The 16,900-nt window shown below is 41.2% G+C and overlaps 1 protein-coding gene across 1 annotated transcript; it reads right to left on the minus strand.

Moving 5' to 3' along the window:
- Window positions 1-181: 181 nt before the first annotated feature.
- Window positions 182-15,205, minus strand: eps15l1a (epidermal growth factor receptor pathway substrate 15-like 1a). Its single transcript, XM_010775094.1, has 17 exons — window positions 15,154-15,205; window positions 13,554-13,595; window positions 13,078-13,167; window positions 11,660-11,707; window positions 11,227-11,322; window positions 10,891-10,959; window positions 9,470-9,595; window positions 9,155-9,214; window positions 7,699-7,941; window positions 6,897-7,054; window positions 6,643-6,799; window positions 5,676-5,738; window positions 4,435-4,520; window positions 2,162-2,194; window positions 964-1,036; window positions 661-822; window positions 182-549 (listed from the first exon to the last, which is right to left on the minus strand). Exons 1-17 carry the CDS (start codon window positions 15,178-15,180, stop codon window positions 442-444), a joined length of 1,641 nt encoding a protein of 546 aa, XP_010773396.1. The 5' UTR covers window positions 15,181-15,205; the 3' UTR covers window positions 182-441.
- Window positions 15,206-16,900: the final 1,695 nt, after the last annotated feature.

Consider the following 16,900-nt stretch of genomic DNA (forward strand, 5'->3'; position numbering starts at 1 on the left):
GGATGTGAACTAAGTGGTCCCGAAAGACAAACTTAGTCGTGAGCACGTTTGTTAACTAGTTGATTGTTGTGATTGTTTTGTGTAAATAAAAAAAATCACTAACTTATGGAGGGGATGTTACGTGCTACCCCTCCTGTTTGTCTCTCTGTCTCCCTGCTGCACAGACACACCTGGCTCCGCCTCCCCCAGGTGTCCTAATTACGTTCAGCTGGGGACTTGAAAAGGAGAAGCTGGAGGAGAAGAGGTCTCTTCCCCGATCTTAACGCCGGAAGATGTTGTCCGTGGACTACCTCCTTCTACTGCTGCTTTAGGATCTGTAGATTCCTAGTGTTTTTGTGTCTTTATGTACTCTGGAGGAACAGGTAGTTTAGGTTTTCGCGGCTTTGTTTTCTCCCGCAGGGATTTGTTAGGTCTCTGGGTAGCGGAGGGAAGCTCTGGGTCCTACGGCCCGTGGTGTGGCTGGCCCAGGCCCCCTTCGTCTTTTTGTTTGTTTCCTGTCCTCCAGCGCCATTGTTCATTTGCCGGTTGACCATGTGAGAACGGATGTATCTGAATAAATGAACACCGTTAAATGCTGCGTGTTTGCTGTGTTTTATTTTATGTTGCGGGTCTCCCCAACGAGTCTCTACCACTAAGTAGACGGCGGGTTGTAACACTCACCATGTGAGACTCCTCCTGGCACTTGACCCGGACCTCGTTCAGCATGTCCTCCAGCTTGTGTTTCTGCTGGTCCATCTCTTCCAGGCGGTCCTGGGCGTCTTGTTTCTGAGCCTCCAGCTCCTGCAGGCTGGCCGTCTCTCTGTCCAGGTCATTCTGCATCTCCTGAGGGAACGTGTAACAAAAAGACACATTAGTACAAATCAAGTATCATGTGCCAAATCTAGGTGTTCATACACAAATTGCATGAGTTTGTATAAGAAGGCAAGGAGAGCACAATATTTCTCTGTGAACAAGTTCCCTTACCTGCACCTCTGCACTCTTGTGTCTGATGGCCTCCTCCGCGTCCCTAATGTCCTGCTCCAGTGTGTACTTCTCCCTGACACATACACACAAAAACATATACACACAAGGGCACTCGTGAACACATACAAGCTGAAATATAACAGATAAAGAATCCAAGAACCACCAACCCCCTGCTGTGTGCACAAATCAACAAGACAGAGTAACACGACACTGGACTGGGTTTCTGTCAAATGCACTGACACAGATTTATGAAAACTGACAGGGAAAGTAGAGCTGGGTGTGTCTGTGTGTGCCCCTATGAAGAAAGGAGTGTGCCTTGGAAATGTATTCTTTTAGATCCTACATAATTTCCTCAGTTTGGAACATTGTGTAGGTTGGTGGGAGAAAACAACTTTGTGAGAACAGCATGAATGTGTTTTTTTTTGGCAATGAACCAAAATGTCCTAGTATTTTGTTATCCTCAAAATAACAAAATACAGGTTTTTGTTCATGTTATGGGAAGATATGTGCATTAACATGACCATCGGTAAAAAAAAACTGACGTTGCTGTTGTGTCTCTATGGATAAAGCGGAACTTTTGGAGGTCTCAAAGTACAAATTATTCCAACTTTGACCCCATCTACAACTGACCTGTTGACGTGCAACTAATCAGATGCCAACTGTATGTAGTGACGCAAACTAGCAGGGGACGTAACCATAGAAACAAAACGTAACTAGCTGTTTTTACCCATATAGTCCACGGTTTCACTGCACCCAACCTCACGGTGAGCAAATCACGTTTTACTGTATGTGAATGTAGCTTAAGGACAATCCTGTTTTATTACATTAAAAACATTGGAAGATTTCCAAATTATTTGACTGACCCCAACCCTAACATTTTGAATGTAGTAAAGGGACTGTCAATTCTGTTCCCCAATCACTTTGTCTAAAATGGACTTGGGAACTGCTATCTTCAATAGTATGAACAGTTTTTATAATATCCATTTAGGCACATCACAATCATTGAAAAACTGTAAACCTATCCTGCATCTTGAAATAGGGCACCAAGGGGATATGAAATAAGCACATTTGAATTGGAAGGCCACTTATAACCACTATGAAAGAACAGCAGATGTCAGAACCACTGCTCATGTTGTGTGTGTCACAGTAGATTAGACAGAATGCCAGTCCATAGATGTACAGTAGCTGGTTTGGTTACCTGATAGTATTCCACTGGGTAAAGGCAAGTGTGCTGACGCAGCATGGAGAATAAGTAGTGGACAAACAAAATTTGATAAAATACACACATCAAAAGAAGATTTGGCTGGGTGGCTGGATGAAGCGATGGAAGGAAGAAGGAAGCGATGGGATGAGAGAAAGCCGAGATGTGAAGTGAAGCTCGTCCAGGTTTGAAAGTGCATGTTTGCTTTTCAAGTGTGCATTTTATCAGAGAAACAGGACCAAAGATGAACAGTTTATTTATACAGAGATGAGGGTGATGCAGGGCACTGAGACAAACGACATGACTCTCTGATTCTTTCTTTCTTTTTAGTATATATTTCAAGATGAGAATCCAGGGACTGGAGATCTCACATAGAATTGAATCTCCAATAACCACTTGCATGATTAAATGAACTGTCGTTCTCAGGTGGTGGTGGAAGTTGTGTATGCTATGTTTTGCACCGAAGAAAATAAAAAAGGAAAAATGGATGGAGGCATGTCTGATGAGATGAAAACAGCATGGCGGATACATTTTGCAGTGTGAGCTTTTCCTGTTCTACACAAGTATGCAGCATCAGGTTGGTGACACTACAACAAGAACATGTGGATATAAACTGAAACTTCCTTTATTTCAAGGCTATGATATATATCAGTGATGCAAACACAGGTATGGTGAAAAAAGAGAGAACTATTCGAAGCAGGAAAAAAACAGCGTAATATACCATCTGACAAAGGCCTGCGCTATAATGCTTCAATTAACTGCTATTCTTTATAACATACTCAGATCAATAGAGACAGAGATGTTAAGTTATAAATCAAGGGTTTTTAATATTATTATTTACAGCAGGGGTGGGGAACCTTTTTCCTTTCAATTTTTACAACATCCTCCGAGGGCCGTACAAATGATTGAACTCAACCTCTGCTTAAAAAAACTAAAATCACAGCCAATTCATTTGGCCTTTCTTTCATGCTGTGCAAAGAAAAAGCAACCTCTTAATCCAGATATCTCACCATGACTCGCGCATGCATGCATGTGCACGGTGTGGCATGACCACCCAAACAAAAAGATATGGACACATATTTAGTATCCTATCCATGTGAACATGATTTAACCTAACCTCCTCTAGGGGGGTCCGGGGGCATGTTCCCCCGGGAAGATTTTTTTTTTTAAATATTTAAGTTAAAAGCATCAATCTGGTGCACTTTGAGAGCAACATGAGGAGATCTATGGATACATCTCTCAACACCCATTTGAAACAGAACTGTAAGCAAATTTTTCTTTTTGGATATTTTACAAATCACTTAGTTTTAACAACCTTTTTGTTACTGTCATATAGTATTTTATACCTGTTTTTCATTTAGTCTCTAATGTCTCATTAATAACTATAATGATCATATCAAGGTGTGCCTTAACCTCACTGAGCTGAGGTCATTTGAGCCTCTCAGGAGAGAGCTCTCTTCCACCTGGTTGTAGAAAAGCTCTTTAAATTCGTTAGCATAGCTAGCTAACCAGATGCTAATAACAACAGATCGCCACTGTGCTTACAACTAAAGATACAGCCACGCAAACACTGCAGCATGTGTACGGCTCCTTATGGGTACTGCAATATTTGAAGAGCTGGAGCGGCGTTCCGGTGCTCTCCGTAAGCACTCTAGTCTACACTCCTTTCAGACGAGACATAACCACGTGAAGACACGTTACGCTCGTGTTGTGTTCAAGGAACCTGTCCTTGGCCAGGAAAAACAGGCACTCGCTTGTTTAATTATTTTGCGATCTAGATTTCTTCTTCTTTTTTGAAGTGAGAAGTTGTCCGTCAGTCGGACGGACTAACGGACGGACTGACGGACCCCCTCCCCCCCAAAACGAAAACTCTTCGGTTCTCCACGAATTACACAAGTCACCCAAAGCAGCGTTAAAAAAGCGGGAGGCGCCGAAAAGCGACTAATTTGCATCACTGTATTATGCTTTTGCCCTTCCTGTAGTGTGTTATATAGGTTGATGTGCATGTAAATGGTCTGCAAAGGCTAACATTCAAAAGTTCTTTCCAGAGGGAGATTCCCTCCCACACATCCCCCCGTTTGCTGTTGTTATTACTGCATTACGTTTTGGCTAAATACAATGTGCTATACTAACAGATAAGCTGTTACCAATGCTGCGATGCTTAAAATAAAACAGTTTGGATGTATTCATTTTGTTTGCCGCTTTGAAAATTCAGTTGCCGTGTCAGTGGTGCCATGTCATTGAGCCGTGCCACTGATAGAATTTGTTACCTCTGCAACTGTGCTATTTCCTGGCTGATGTCATCCAGATCCTTGACTCCGGTGAACTCGCCTGAACCCACTGAACTGGAGCTGTCCTGTACAGAGCCAGAGGCAGACCGAGAGAGGGAGAGAGAGAGAGAGAAAATAAAGAACACGCAAATTAAATCATATTTGTCGAAGAAGTGGGATTATGAATTGGTACCAACTGAACCATGGCAGACCAGGCCAAAGGAAGGAGAAGGAGGAAAAGAGAGGACAGGAGATAAATGCTCGGTGAGAGGAGCAGCACAGAAGGTGGGGCTGGGTCAACACGTAGGGAGTGTCAACACCACTGACAAACTGCAGAGGGAGGAAAGATTCAGGATTTTGCAATTGTATGAATATAACTAAAGCCTCTTTCATAACAGTTGTTCTCAAAAAGGTTCCAATGTTTTGTACACCAGCTTTTTTTGGGTGAGGTAGGATACATTTCTTGCATAAACAAACCAAAACAATTCTTTAGCTCCTGCTGGGTACACTGCTACAGTACATTATCATAGCACTTATAAAACGTAATTAATTCCTACATTTATTTTTTTCAGTTCCCTGGAGGCACATTCTGTGTACTACAAAACAATTAGATTTATTATACCTCGAAAATGCCCCAAACAATTTTTTCACCTCCATTTAAAACAACCACAAGCTAACGCCGCCTAGCAAACAGTCAGTGACTGATACTTCCTATGCAATCAGTTTTTAGTTTATTTTTATTTATCCATTGACTGTTTACAAAATAAATGATTTATACAGGATGCTATAGATTTGATTAATTTAAGTATTTAATGCCACTGTATAATGATTTAAAAAGAATCCAGAATCTTTCCTTGGTCAGCAGCTGGTTGACAGGGTGAGACGTCACATGGTATGTCATGCTTTCTAGTAATCTGTTGGAAAGGCCAGGCAGCCACTGAAAGCATTTATATGTTCATACAGGTCCATGTTACCTACCCACAACTTCAACATTATAGCCTGAGAGAGGAGGAAGAGGGGACGTTAGACACTTCAGCAGTGAAAGACTTACAGTACAACAGTGGGGAGTAAATATCTAGATTTACCTCATCTTATGTTTACCATTACTGTGGGTTACATTTGTAACTTTTTTCGAGGGATTTTGCAGATAAAAACACAGTATCTAGCAGACAAATGTGTACACCTTTAAGCCCAAATATGCTCAGGGAAGAACAAATATGAGAGAAGAGAAAAGGACTCACCCTTCTCATTTCAGACAGAGCAGCCATCTCCGATCCCACTGGGGTCATGTATCCTGACATACTCTGCACACAGAGAGACAATACTTAGTTTATGATTTTGTATCATCAGCAACAGGTTTAACTCATCCAATGTCAAAAGAGACCTTTGGAAATACATTAGCACTAAGTTTCCTGTTCTTTTTTGTAACATAATGTTATCATGATGCCATGCTGTAAAGGTACAAAGTTAACGATACTTGGAGTAACCAGCTAATGGTAAAACAATCACAGAAAGGAACAAGTACAATGAACATTACTATAGAGCCTTGGATGGACAGAGGGTGAAATTAAGAAATTAAGTATCTTGCTGTATTCATTTAACTTCTTATTATTTAACACAAGGAATATAAAAAAGAAATACGTAAATCCAGGATTGTGTGAAATAAAGACATTTCCCTTGCTACAATCCTAAAAAGGTAATAAGAGCCGGGGACTGCCCCAATATGTCATGACAACGCCCCTTGTTTGGTGAAAACATATGCGGTCATTTGACTGGCAGTAAATACAGATTCTGAGGTAAGGCAGCAGGCCTCAGGCCAACACTGAATCTGGGATTTCCTTGGCATCATACTTCAGCTGTGACGAATTGTTTCCCACCAACGTACAAGTATTGACTGACCATTCATTTTTGTTGTTTGACGTGCAAAACACAACAAAGAAAAATAAAAAGGCATGAGAAAATGTTTTCACCGGAGAGTGGGCAGGGCCATTTCGCCAGGTAGTGACATAGAGTTGCTCTCATCTATAGGGCTACACAATAAATGGAATCTTTGGTTTATCATTTGTTGGGCTTCCCACAATTAAATGAACCAGTAATCGAACCACCAACCTGCTTTACCTCCTGTACCCTATGAATTACATAGATACAGTATACTGTGTATGTGTGTGTGTGTGTGTGTGTGTGTGTGTGTGTGTGTGTGTGACCTACTGGTACAGGGGTCCCTCTCTCTGAGGGGGGTAACATGTCGGCAGTCAGGGCCTGTGGAGGATCGATGCCCTTGCTGACCTTCTGCTGGATGAGATACATGGCGAGAGCAAACTGCTCCCTGGTCAGCTTGCCTAGCTGCCTGGTGTCTGCCAGAGCCCTGCAGGGAGGAGCAGACGTTCAACAGAATTACATTCAGCTAACTCAATTATACTGAGCACACTGACCCCAGTGTGCGAGTCTCTCAGGGTCCCTACCATATGTGGGCCAGGAGGTTCTGAGAGAGTCCAGAGTGCATGAAGATGTCTTTTACTTCATGCCCGCTGACAAAACCGTCCAGATCGGCGTCAGTCTTCAGAAAGATGTCGTCATAGCGACCACGGTCTGACACTGGGACCACCCAGTTCAATGAATGCTGAAACCGAGATAGAGGAGATGCTCACGTTGAAATTCTTTGTGTCTTTGACTCAAAACAAGTCTTGAATTAAACAAATGTATGTTATATATGTTTTAATTAAACATAAATCTATTCAGAACAAGTCAATATGGCTCTTCTTCAGAGAGCGTTATTCAGGTGGTTATGGCAGATATGGCAGGGTAGAACTTTGTGAAAGGTTCTTCCCAAGAAACTATTTTCAAGGACATTTTCAATCATTGGGTTTTTACCGTGATAGTCATAAAGTCCGGAAGAGTGCTACATACAGCCATCAGTACAAAAGACCAATCTAATATATGTTTATTAATGTATATTTTTGTAAACTGTGTCCCAAACAGTGCACCACTACAGTGTTTATTTAGAACAAAGTATGCATTGATGTAAAGAATAATGCAATTTAAATATACTTAGTAGGATAAAAATGAACTTGTTTTATTGTGCCCTTGTAATGAGTGGTTTTATGGAGAGCCACAGAGTATTAAGATAGCTGTTATGTAAAGCCAAAGCAAATAAATAAAGGATTTCAAATGCAAATAAAGGTTTTAACCACAACGATTCCTCCAGTTTGAGTTATATTATGGATTATAGTGTCTGATTAATAGAGTGTACATAGTGTGTATTACCTGTCCAGACTTGAGTGTGTGTTTGGGCGACAGGCTGCCGGTGCTGTTGAGTGAGTTCATGCTGCCATGAGAGGGTGTGGAGCGTAACGAGTCTTTTGGTGGGGGGGGGCTTGCAGGTAGTCCAGTGGCAGAGCCAGCCACTGAGCCCAGACTCTTCTTCCTCTTGGACGGCGGGATGAGGGAGGAGGGGAGGAGGGAGGGGACCGGCTCCTTCTCCAAGGCCCGGTACACCAGGTGCATGGCCTAGGGTGAGCAGATCCTGCTGTTAATGCATTCTAACTGGCGGCAAATAAAGCTTTTAGAAAACTCATTTGGATCAAAACCTGGTATTTCCCCCCAGTCCAGACACACATTCTAATACCGAGTAAAGAAATCGATCTAGTATTTATTAGAGTTAGAGCACAACAACAGGATGAATTATCATAATGTAATTGTAGGAATTATCTCGTTTTTTTATAAAATAATTGCATTGTTGTGGGCCTAAACATGTTCAGAAACACAATTTTATTTGGCACAAAACATGTACATAGTGTATATGTACATAAAATAGGATTCTTTAACATAGGGGTGGGGAAATGACTTAACAGCGCCACCTAGAACGCAACGCCCATATGTGTGTTTGTCCTACTTGTGTTAAATTAGGTAGGTACATGTAACATGTGGCGACAGTGTCTTTACTGAAGTGACGGTATTAGCCGCGTTCACACCGCAGTACTTTTCCCACTTTAGTTCCGATATAGCTCCGAAATTTCGCGTTCGCACCAAAAAGAGCCGGAACTAAAATGAGTTCTTCAGAACCTTTTTATCCCCTTTTCCGTCCCTGCTAGAGAGCAGGGACTTTCGTGGGAGAAAATGTTTCCTATTTCTGATTGGCTAGGCGGAATGCAAACCACGCCGCGTAAAACTCCCAAAATGTTTTGTGAAGCCGCCATTTTATTATCCTCGCATTAGCATCATTAGCCTGCCAGTAAACCCAAAGCAGAAGAAGAAGTGACGTCAGCGGCTTCATTTGCCTAATCCTCCAGGGACTTATTCCAGTGTGAACGCGATCTAGAACTAAAGAGTTCTCATGAACCTTTGACCTTTGTGGGAAAAGTACTGCGGTGTGAATGCGCCTATAGGACAGGGGAGACGGAGGGGATGAAACGCGGAAAATGGTCCCAGGCCGAAATAGAACCCGGTCCCCAGTACGTGGACTGCCAGTTTCTTTTACATTAGGATGCCGTACTATAAAAAAACTCCCCTTACAGATTTCATGTGATTGACTGATTTTGTCAGTATCATATAAAGATATTTGTCTTTTAATCATTGAATAATCCTGACGATAACACTGATCTTAATACTGATCTAAATAATAGTAATTATCCACAGACCACCTTCTTCGGCTGTTTTGGGGGCACAGTTGTGTCAGGCTATAGAGAATCAGACCTAAAACAGTACAAATGTAAAAACTCACCACTGCAAACTCATCTCTGTCCAGGTGGCCATCTTTATCAATGTCACTCAGGTCCCAAACCTGACAGCAGGAAGTAAACATGATGAGATCATTCAGCGCGATGAAAGGAGTAACTGATCTCTAACATATGTTATTTCATTAATATGAATCCATGTTGGAAGAAAAGCAAGTTATTTGACAAAGTTACATACAACAGTTTTGTTAGCCACGATGACATTCATGCTACTTCATATTTGTCGGGGAAACAGATCACATTTATGTTCTGGTTAAGTATTTTAACCATCTGTCATAGAATCGACAAGCTTAAGTCAATACCTTCCCAAGGATGTCCAGAGGTAGCTTGGAGTTGATTAAGACTGGTTTCACCTTGTCTCCTGACAGCAGGCCATTGACTGGAGCCAAACTCTCAAAGATCCCATCAAATGTATTCTTCTCCTCGGGCTACAAAGAAACACACAGGTTATCTTCAAAGGCTGATCTTTACATGTTATACTGACCAAGCCTCACTCTGTCTTTTGACTTAATAAAGAGCTCCAGATTATTCTTCAACTGTATGGTTTACTACTGAGAGTTAGAGCATGAACAATATAATACTATTAATGCTGTCAAAATTATCGCGTTAACGGCGGTAATTAATATTTTGAATTAATTGCGTTAAAATATTTAACGCATTTAACGCATGTGCAGAAAGGCCCGCCCCATATATCCCACCAGTGGCAGCGCCAGGGTATGGCTGGGGTAGGCTACATTCATACCAAGAAATGGCTTAGCCCCATCATGAAAAATGATAGAAATAAAAGTCCGTCAACTCGCGCCGAGAATTGCACAGACAGCAATTAGTAAGACTCAAGATAACGGCGTGGGGTTGTTGCAGGAAGTCCCAACGGAGAATACTTTTGCTGTAGTACAGGGGTGCACATAACTGGTACGCAGGTTATGTGCGTAATCTGAAATGCGTACCGTACCAAGGATGAGTTGTGCCCCCCCCCCGCGCCCCGATCACCTAGTTGGCGAGGAGCACGTCCGCACCTTGCACACTAGTCGGCAATATCGACGTCAGGTAACCCTCTCAAAGGGAGCCGGGCAACCGGCATCAAAACGAAGAAAGCTGAGGGAGACACGTGTGCCGCAGCAGTAGGGAAGAACAAAACCTCGAAGGCATGCGAGCCATTGCGTTACGCGGAAACCNTACAGGGGTGCACATAACTGGTACGCAGGTTATGTGCGTAATCTGAAATGCGTACCGTCACTTGTGTCACAAAGCGCATTTGCGTACCGACGTACTTGTGAAGCTTTTCCATAAGGCAGTTAGATCACCGGATGACAGAGTCGGTCTCCGTGTGCACAGACAGGGCTGCTGTTAACGTCGGTCTGAAACGGAATTGTGCCAAAACTACGCCAACCGGCTGCGGAGGGAAACTCCCCCCCTTCAATGGAGAACTGCGCTAAAACAGCTGATCANTGTGTGTGTGTGTGTGTGTGTGTCATGAGGGGAATCATTCATTTTAGGGGGAAGACTTGGTTAGGGTTAGGCATGTGTTGGTTATGGTTAAGGTTTGGATAAGTCTCCAGGAAATGCATGTAAGTCAATGTAATGTCCCCTGAAGTGATGTATACATGGTATGTATGTATGTATGTATGTATGTATGTATGTATGTATGTATGTATGTATGTATGTATGTATGTATGTATGTATGTGTGTGTGTGTGTGTGTGTGTGTGTGCATTTCAACACACCCTGACAGCCCAGTGTAATTCGCTGGAGGGAGGAGCTGTGCTGCTTAGAGACGGACTGCTGGTGTCCTTCTGAAATAAGACAAACAAAGATGGCCGTCACGTAAATGTCACATAATCATCACTAGCTGGATGGATTAAAGACCCATCTTCTTCTCTGATATTGAGAATTTCATACAAGTTTTAAATGATACATATAATTAATTTAGAGTGTTGTAAAAATGTCAAAAGGTTTGCTGTTATTTACATATTGATGCAAAATACCAGAAAATAACTGTTGTAACTTGTTTGATTGTAAAGAATGAATGGGATTCAGTTAAGTGATGAAGTCCTACTCACAAACTTGGGTGGGGGGATTGTGAGGTTGAGGCTGGAGAGACTAACTTCATGACCATTCTGAGCGCAGGCCACCAAACGCAGAGCTACGTAAAACCCCTGAGACAGAAAACACACATTTTTATCCATTAGTCTTATTCTCTAACTCAGGGAACAAACACTGATTTAGCATGATGTATCAAAACTGTTATTGAGAAATGGAATAAACAAAACATAATTGAACAATATTTAAACATTAGAACAATTCAAATGTTCTCTTTGCCTTTTCAGATAAATGTTTGCTGAACAAGCATTAAAGGATTTGGGGTTGTATCTACAAATGTGGTCGTCTGAGATCAGGTATTTAAGCATAATGGCATCTATGGTGCTTTAATATTTCTCTGTTAAGCACATTCTCAAAGTCAGAGCACTGGATGAGAAGTCATCTGTTCCCTACCTGTTTGTCAAGATATCCTTTGCCATCGGGATCGGCCAAATCCCAAATCTGAAACACAAGACGCAAACACGCAAAAGTGAAGAAAGTATATCTAATCCAGTGATATATTTATGGATTATAGAAGTGTTTTCATTTCAAAATACTCTTTACTCTTCCTGTAAAACAAAAGCATTTTTGTTGAGTCATCTTGAACTCAGGGGCAGATTCATTAATGCTCAAACATGAGGGCGATGCCATCACTCCGTGGAAGCTTTCTGAAGTTGTCAAATGATGAGGAACAACTAATCACACAAGGCAGATATCCTTACTCCCATAAATATCAGTTTTCTGTAAATATGGAGGAGAAGTGATCATTGTATTGCAGGGCTACCATTATCCAAAGCTTAGGATCTGTCCATAACTTCCTATATATCTGAGTAGCATTGCTTCTAAAACACACATGCACACAGTGACTAAAGCAGAGACAAAAAACATGTTTTGGGAATACACTGTTGTCCCAAAGACTATATTAAAATGAATAATTTAAAAACAATGATTTGAAGAAGACTAGATGTTACAAGGAGCTAGTTCTGAGGGTTTAGCAACGTCCTGCGCAACCTGCTTTAGTGCCCTTGAAAAGTCAGCACGAGAGTAGGCACCAAGCAGGTGACTGATGCACATCTTGTCCTCCAGGCGATAAAAGACGCTGCGTGTATACAACACCCTAGATTTGGTATTTTGAAGGAATCTTTGATCATTTTTATCAATTCTCGCATGGTCAATAATGTTTAAATCTGTGTGGCAAATGTGATCAAGAAAAAAACTGCTGCAACAACTTGAGACTTGAAAAGGTACATAAAACAGCATGGGGATCGCTATTATATTCTTTGATTGTAATGTTGCAAGCCCTTATACCCTTATATATAGGTACCTAGTAGGCGGTGGTGGCGAAGTCCATAGGGACTTGGCTTGGCAGCTGGAAGGTCACCAGTTCAAGTCCCGGAAAGACCAAGTGCTACCGAGGTGTCCCTGAGCAAGGCACCGTTCCCTACACTGCTCCCCGGGCGCCGTACATAATGGCAGCCCACTGCTCCTAACAATAGGATGGGTCAAATGCAGAGAAACCGTTTCATTACATAGTACTACCTGTACTACGTAATGACAATGAGTTGAATCTTCTTAACAACTAAGTTCCAGATTATGTAAATCCCTTTTATTTGGCCTGTACTGTTGACCTGCAATCTTCCTCTAAAGATCCCCTTTCGCCTCCAAAAAAGAAAACAATGTTTCTTTGTGGATCTTTAAGGGTTCAAATCAATTATGATCCACCAGCAACTGCTAACAGCTGATGTATGAGACACTCATACCTCTCCAGCTCTAGAACAAGTTACATTGACACCCTCCTCCAGTACACAGAAACAGGGTAATCAACAACCTACCTTTCCCAATGTAATGTCAGGGAGTCCAGACTTCTTTAGGAACAAGGCAGCTTCTGTTGGTCCAACTCTACCCGTATTCCCAGGGTCCACCTTGGAGCAAACGTTAACATTTTGAGTGATTGAATTAAATAAATTGTAATGACAAATGTCATGCTTCCATATCCTAATGAACTCTCACTTAAAACATGTGATCTGCCATTCATGTGTGTTTCACAAACTACGATAAAAGCGTATTTGTATCAAAAATATTGATACACTTGAGTGTGGCAATATTATGTTTTTGCGATACTGTATCCGTCTTAAAAAAAATAGTACTAATGATTTGTGAAGATGGTTTACATGGTGACAGACAGTGGCTCAGATTGCACAAAAAGCTGGGCTACGATGCTGAATACCACAAGAACTACGATAAAGGCAATTACACTACTCTTATTGTATAAATATATAGTTTATTAATATTTGGCTCATCATCTTACCTGTCTGTAAAAGTTCTCATATACAGGGTTCCCACTAGATAACTGCGGCAGAGAGAAAAAATGTTAAAGCACTATAAACAACCCAATTCCCTTCTCTCTCTATATAAGTGAGGTTCCTTCAGCTAGATGTTCTGAGAGCCTGTTAGCACTATATTCTTATATTTACTACAACCTCAGAATGACCTTGCCACAATAAGCCATGTCAACTATACCAACTCAAATGCCTAGCTGCGCCTGAGTATCAATTCAGCTGAAATATCACCCAAGCACTGCAGCGCACAATCAATAACAAAATGAAATATTCCAAAATAACTACATTTCCAGTTATGACTGCTGCACAAGCACAGCAGGCTTGATGAATAACAGAAAACATGTAAGGGGATCAGATAAGCAGGATACTGTATTCCCTTACAGTTACGGAAGAAAGATTTGATCAAATGATAAAAAATTTAAGACCAATATCAAGACAACAATGTAACAATATATTTTAGGAGGCACATGCTTAAACCACAGCTTATCTACCAGTTCATTATCACAGCCTCTAGTTCAAAGAAAGCTTTCGCAGGGTGGAAATGATCCCATTATTTTGGGTTCAAATGGGAACAGGGAAATAACATCACATCAAATCAGTGCAAGCTGTGCCTTTCAGATGTGGATATACACTGTCATATCAAGGAATCAACCATCATCAAAAACTTGGAATTGTTTCCTTCACCTTTTTTTTTTTTTTTTATAAATGCAGTTGACAAATACTGTGTTTCCTTGATGAGATTTGTTTCTCAAGTTAATATTTGCCTTGTATTTAATACAAAAGTAACAGGTTACATTACTTTATATGGTGATACTTAGATTAGATTACTGTTTACATGTTTTACAGGTAAATTGTATTTTTAACGGAATACATTTTTTAAGAAACATTTTCACCCCCAGTAGACTAGAGAGCCAACTCACATCAGCATCATTAGCCAAAGCTAAGCCCAGGTTAGCTGAGGTTAGCCTAGCCTGACTCTTGTATAGCCTGCATACTATTTAGCATTCCTCCTGTTTAGCCTGCCTCCTTTGCCTCCTGTTTAGCCTGCCTCCTGTCCCTCCTTTTTAGCCTGCCTCCTGTGCCTCCTTTTTAGCCTGCCTCCGGTTTAGCCTGCCTCCTAGCCTCCCTAGCATGTTTATCACCATCCTCACTCTCCTTGACATCAGCGCTAGGCTAGCTAAGGTTTGCTAGCTGAAGGACTGGACGGTATCATAGTTTAAGATGCTATGTTAAGTTAACGTGCGCATGCCAGCATGTACCCAAATGTGTACAGTGTACGATATGCTTATTGTCTTTAAATGTGTAATTAGTCAGTTATTCGTAATTTTTTGTCGTAGGTAAATGGCAGCACGGCAACAGCTGATGCTAACAAGCCCGCTACATAACGGTACTGAAATAGGCCTGAACCGACCAGCTGACGGGTTTATTTGTAGCTGCATTTCAAAGCGAGTTCATGTTTAGTTCAAGTCAGTTTAAATTACAATGTCATGAACCGAATATACTGTGTCATGCTATAAATGATATTATCCTTAAGATGAAGTGTAGAGTCGTAAATTGCTGCATCTTTACCTGGGTGAGAGATGTGAGAGCTGCCATCTTCCCTGTTGCTGCGGGAACGCACCCACCCTCCTCTCCAGGGAAACGCTCCCCTTAGCGGACAAATCCATGCCCGACACCCGGCAGCAGCAAGCTGCCAACTCCATTCAATGATGCTCTTTTACCTTGCCAACTTTATGACATTTCTTCAAACAAATTGGACTAAAAAGTGCTTGCCATACTTGTTGGAGTTGTTTGCCCCATACAGTCATACAGGGTGTGCAGACTGTAAAAGCATGGCAATAAAAAACATAGCATTTACGACACAATCAAAGTTGTTTTTCAGCTGCTCTAAAGGAAACACTATATTTGTTTAGCTTTCAAGTGTAATTTATGAATTAAATGTGGAACAACTCATTACTTAATGAAAACTGCATTATTTAATATCCTGACCAAATGGATTTTCATTTATAAAAAATCGTTATAACAAATGTTTTGCTGCATTCAGCCTGGAATCACTGATTTAAAATTCCTTTTAAAAGATACATGATTTCAGTAGATTTACTATCTTTCAGTGGCTAAAACGACATCAAGCATGAGACTATTCCTCAGCCTTTCTAAATATATATAAGTGCGACTAACTTGTTAAAATGAAAGGCAATAAAGCAAATGGCTGTGTCATGGGACGATTACACTGTCCAAATATAATTCAACTTAAAATGTTCATGGTCAAATATGAGTGTAGATAACTGTCCAAAAACCATTGATAAGTTCAGTGCAGGTCGCAGGTGTCCCACTGCTGCACTCTGCTGTCCCACAGCTCTGTGGACTGGACTTGCAGCTGGCTGTTGTTCCATGAGAGTGTATCAGTAATGTGTTTGTTTACTGATGTATGCACGCAAGCAAACACAACATCAGTTTTTGAATTAGTTTTTAAGAGTGTTACCTTCTGAGGGTGGAATCCACATGGTGCCTTGCTGCACTTGGCCAAACAAGGATTTCTGTCCATGTGCCTGCATTGGACACTCAATCTGAAAATAGTTGCTATGCCTTTGATGGAGTAAAAAACTGGTTGAATCATTTCATTTGGTGTAGGAAATACAAATTATTAAAATACATTGTGCCATGAATACTTGTACCCTTTGATACAGCTCGAACCATTTCTTCTGCCTGGGTGCCGGCCTGTTTCCATCAGGCTGGACATCCACTCTGAGTCAGACATGGCCTTGTTTGGTTTTGCTTTTGATTGTGCCTTTTAAGACACATTCGTTAACATTTTTAAATGCATAAAAACCACAAGGGTTCAGAAACATTAAAGTAAGACAAGAGTTCTTATAATATATAATGTTATAATATATAGAGGTTCTTTTAATATACTGTATATCAGGTGTTTTAAGCACTGTTGAGAGGAGTTAACTGTCAGGTTTTCATGACAGAAATTGTGTTAGGTTTGGCCAACAAAACTAGCCGGTTTGTTAAGGAAAGCCTCTCCAATGTGTTTGAAACATAGCTCAGAATAGACCTTAATCATAAATACATATTTTTGTAAGAAAACATATAGGGGCATTTAACACAGTGTACATTTACAATTCTAATTATTGGGGGGAAATAGCCTAACTTTAACAATTGTAATCAAATAAAACAAACGTATTAGGCAGGTCAGCTGTGAATTTTTCTGATGTTTGAAAGAGGTGTGACGCGCACGCGCGCACGCACGCACGCACGCACGCACGCACGCACGCACGCACGCACGCACGCACGCACACTGCCAAGGCACACA

The sequence above is a fragment of the Notothenia coriiceps genome, unplaced genomic scaffold (genome assembly GCF_000735185.1).
Source record: "Notothenia coriiceps isolate Sejong01 unplaced genomic scaffold, NC01 NC01_scaffold00015332, whole genome shotgun sequence".
Classification (NCBI taxonomy): Eukaryota; Metazoa; Chordata; class Actinopteri; order Perciformes; family Nototheniidae; genus Notothenia; species Notothenia coriiceps.

What these genes read in the sequence shown, in the direction of transcription:
- eps15l1a (XM_010775094.1), bottom strand. Translation starts at nt 15,180, where the DNA reads ATGGCAGCTCTCACATCTCTCACCCAG. An exon ending in ATGAGAACTTTTACAGACAG is followed by an intron (nt 13,168 to 13,553) that starts GTAAGATGATGA and finishes GTTTGCTCCAAG; the next exon opens with GTGGACCCTGGGAATACGGG. An exon ending in ACAAGAGTGCAGAGGTGCAG is followed by an intron (nt 823 to 963) that starts GTAAGGGAACTT and finishes ACGTTCCCTCAG; the next exon opens with GAGATGCAGAATGACCTGGA.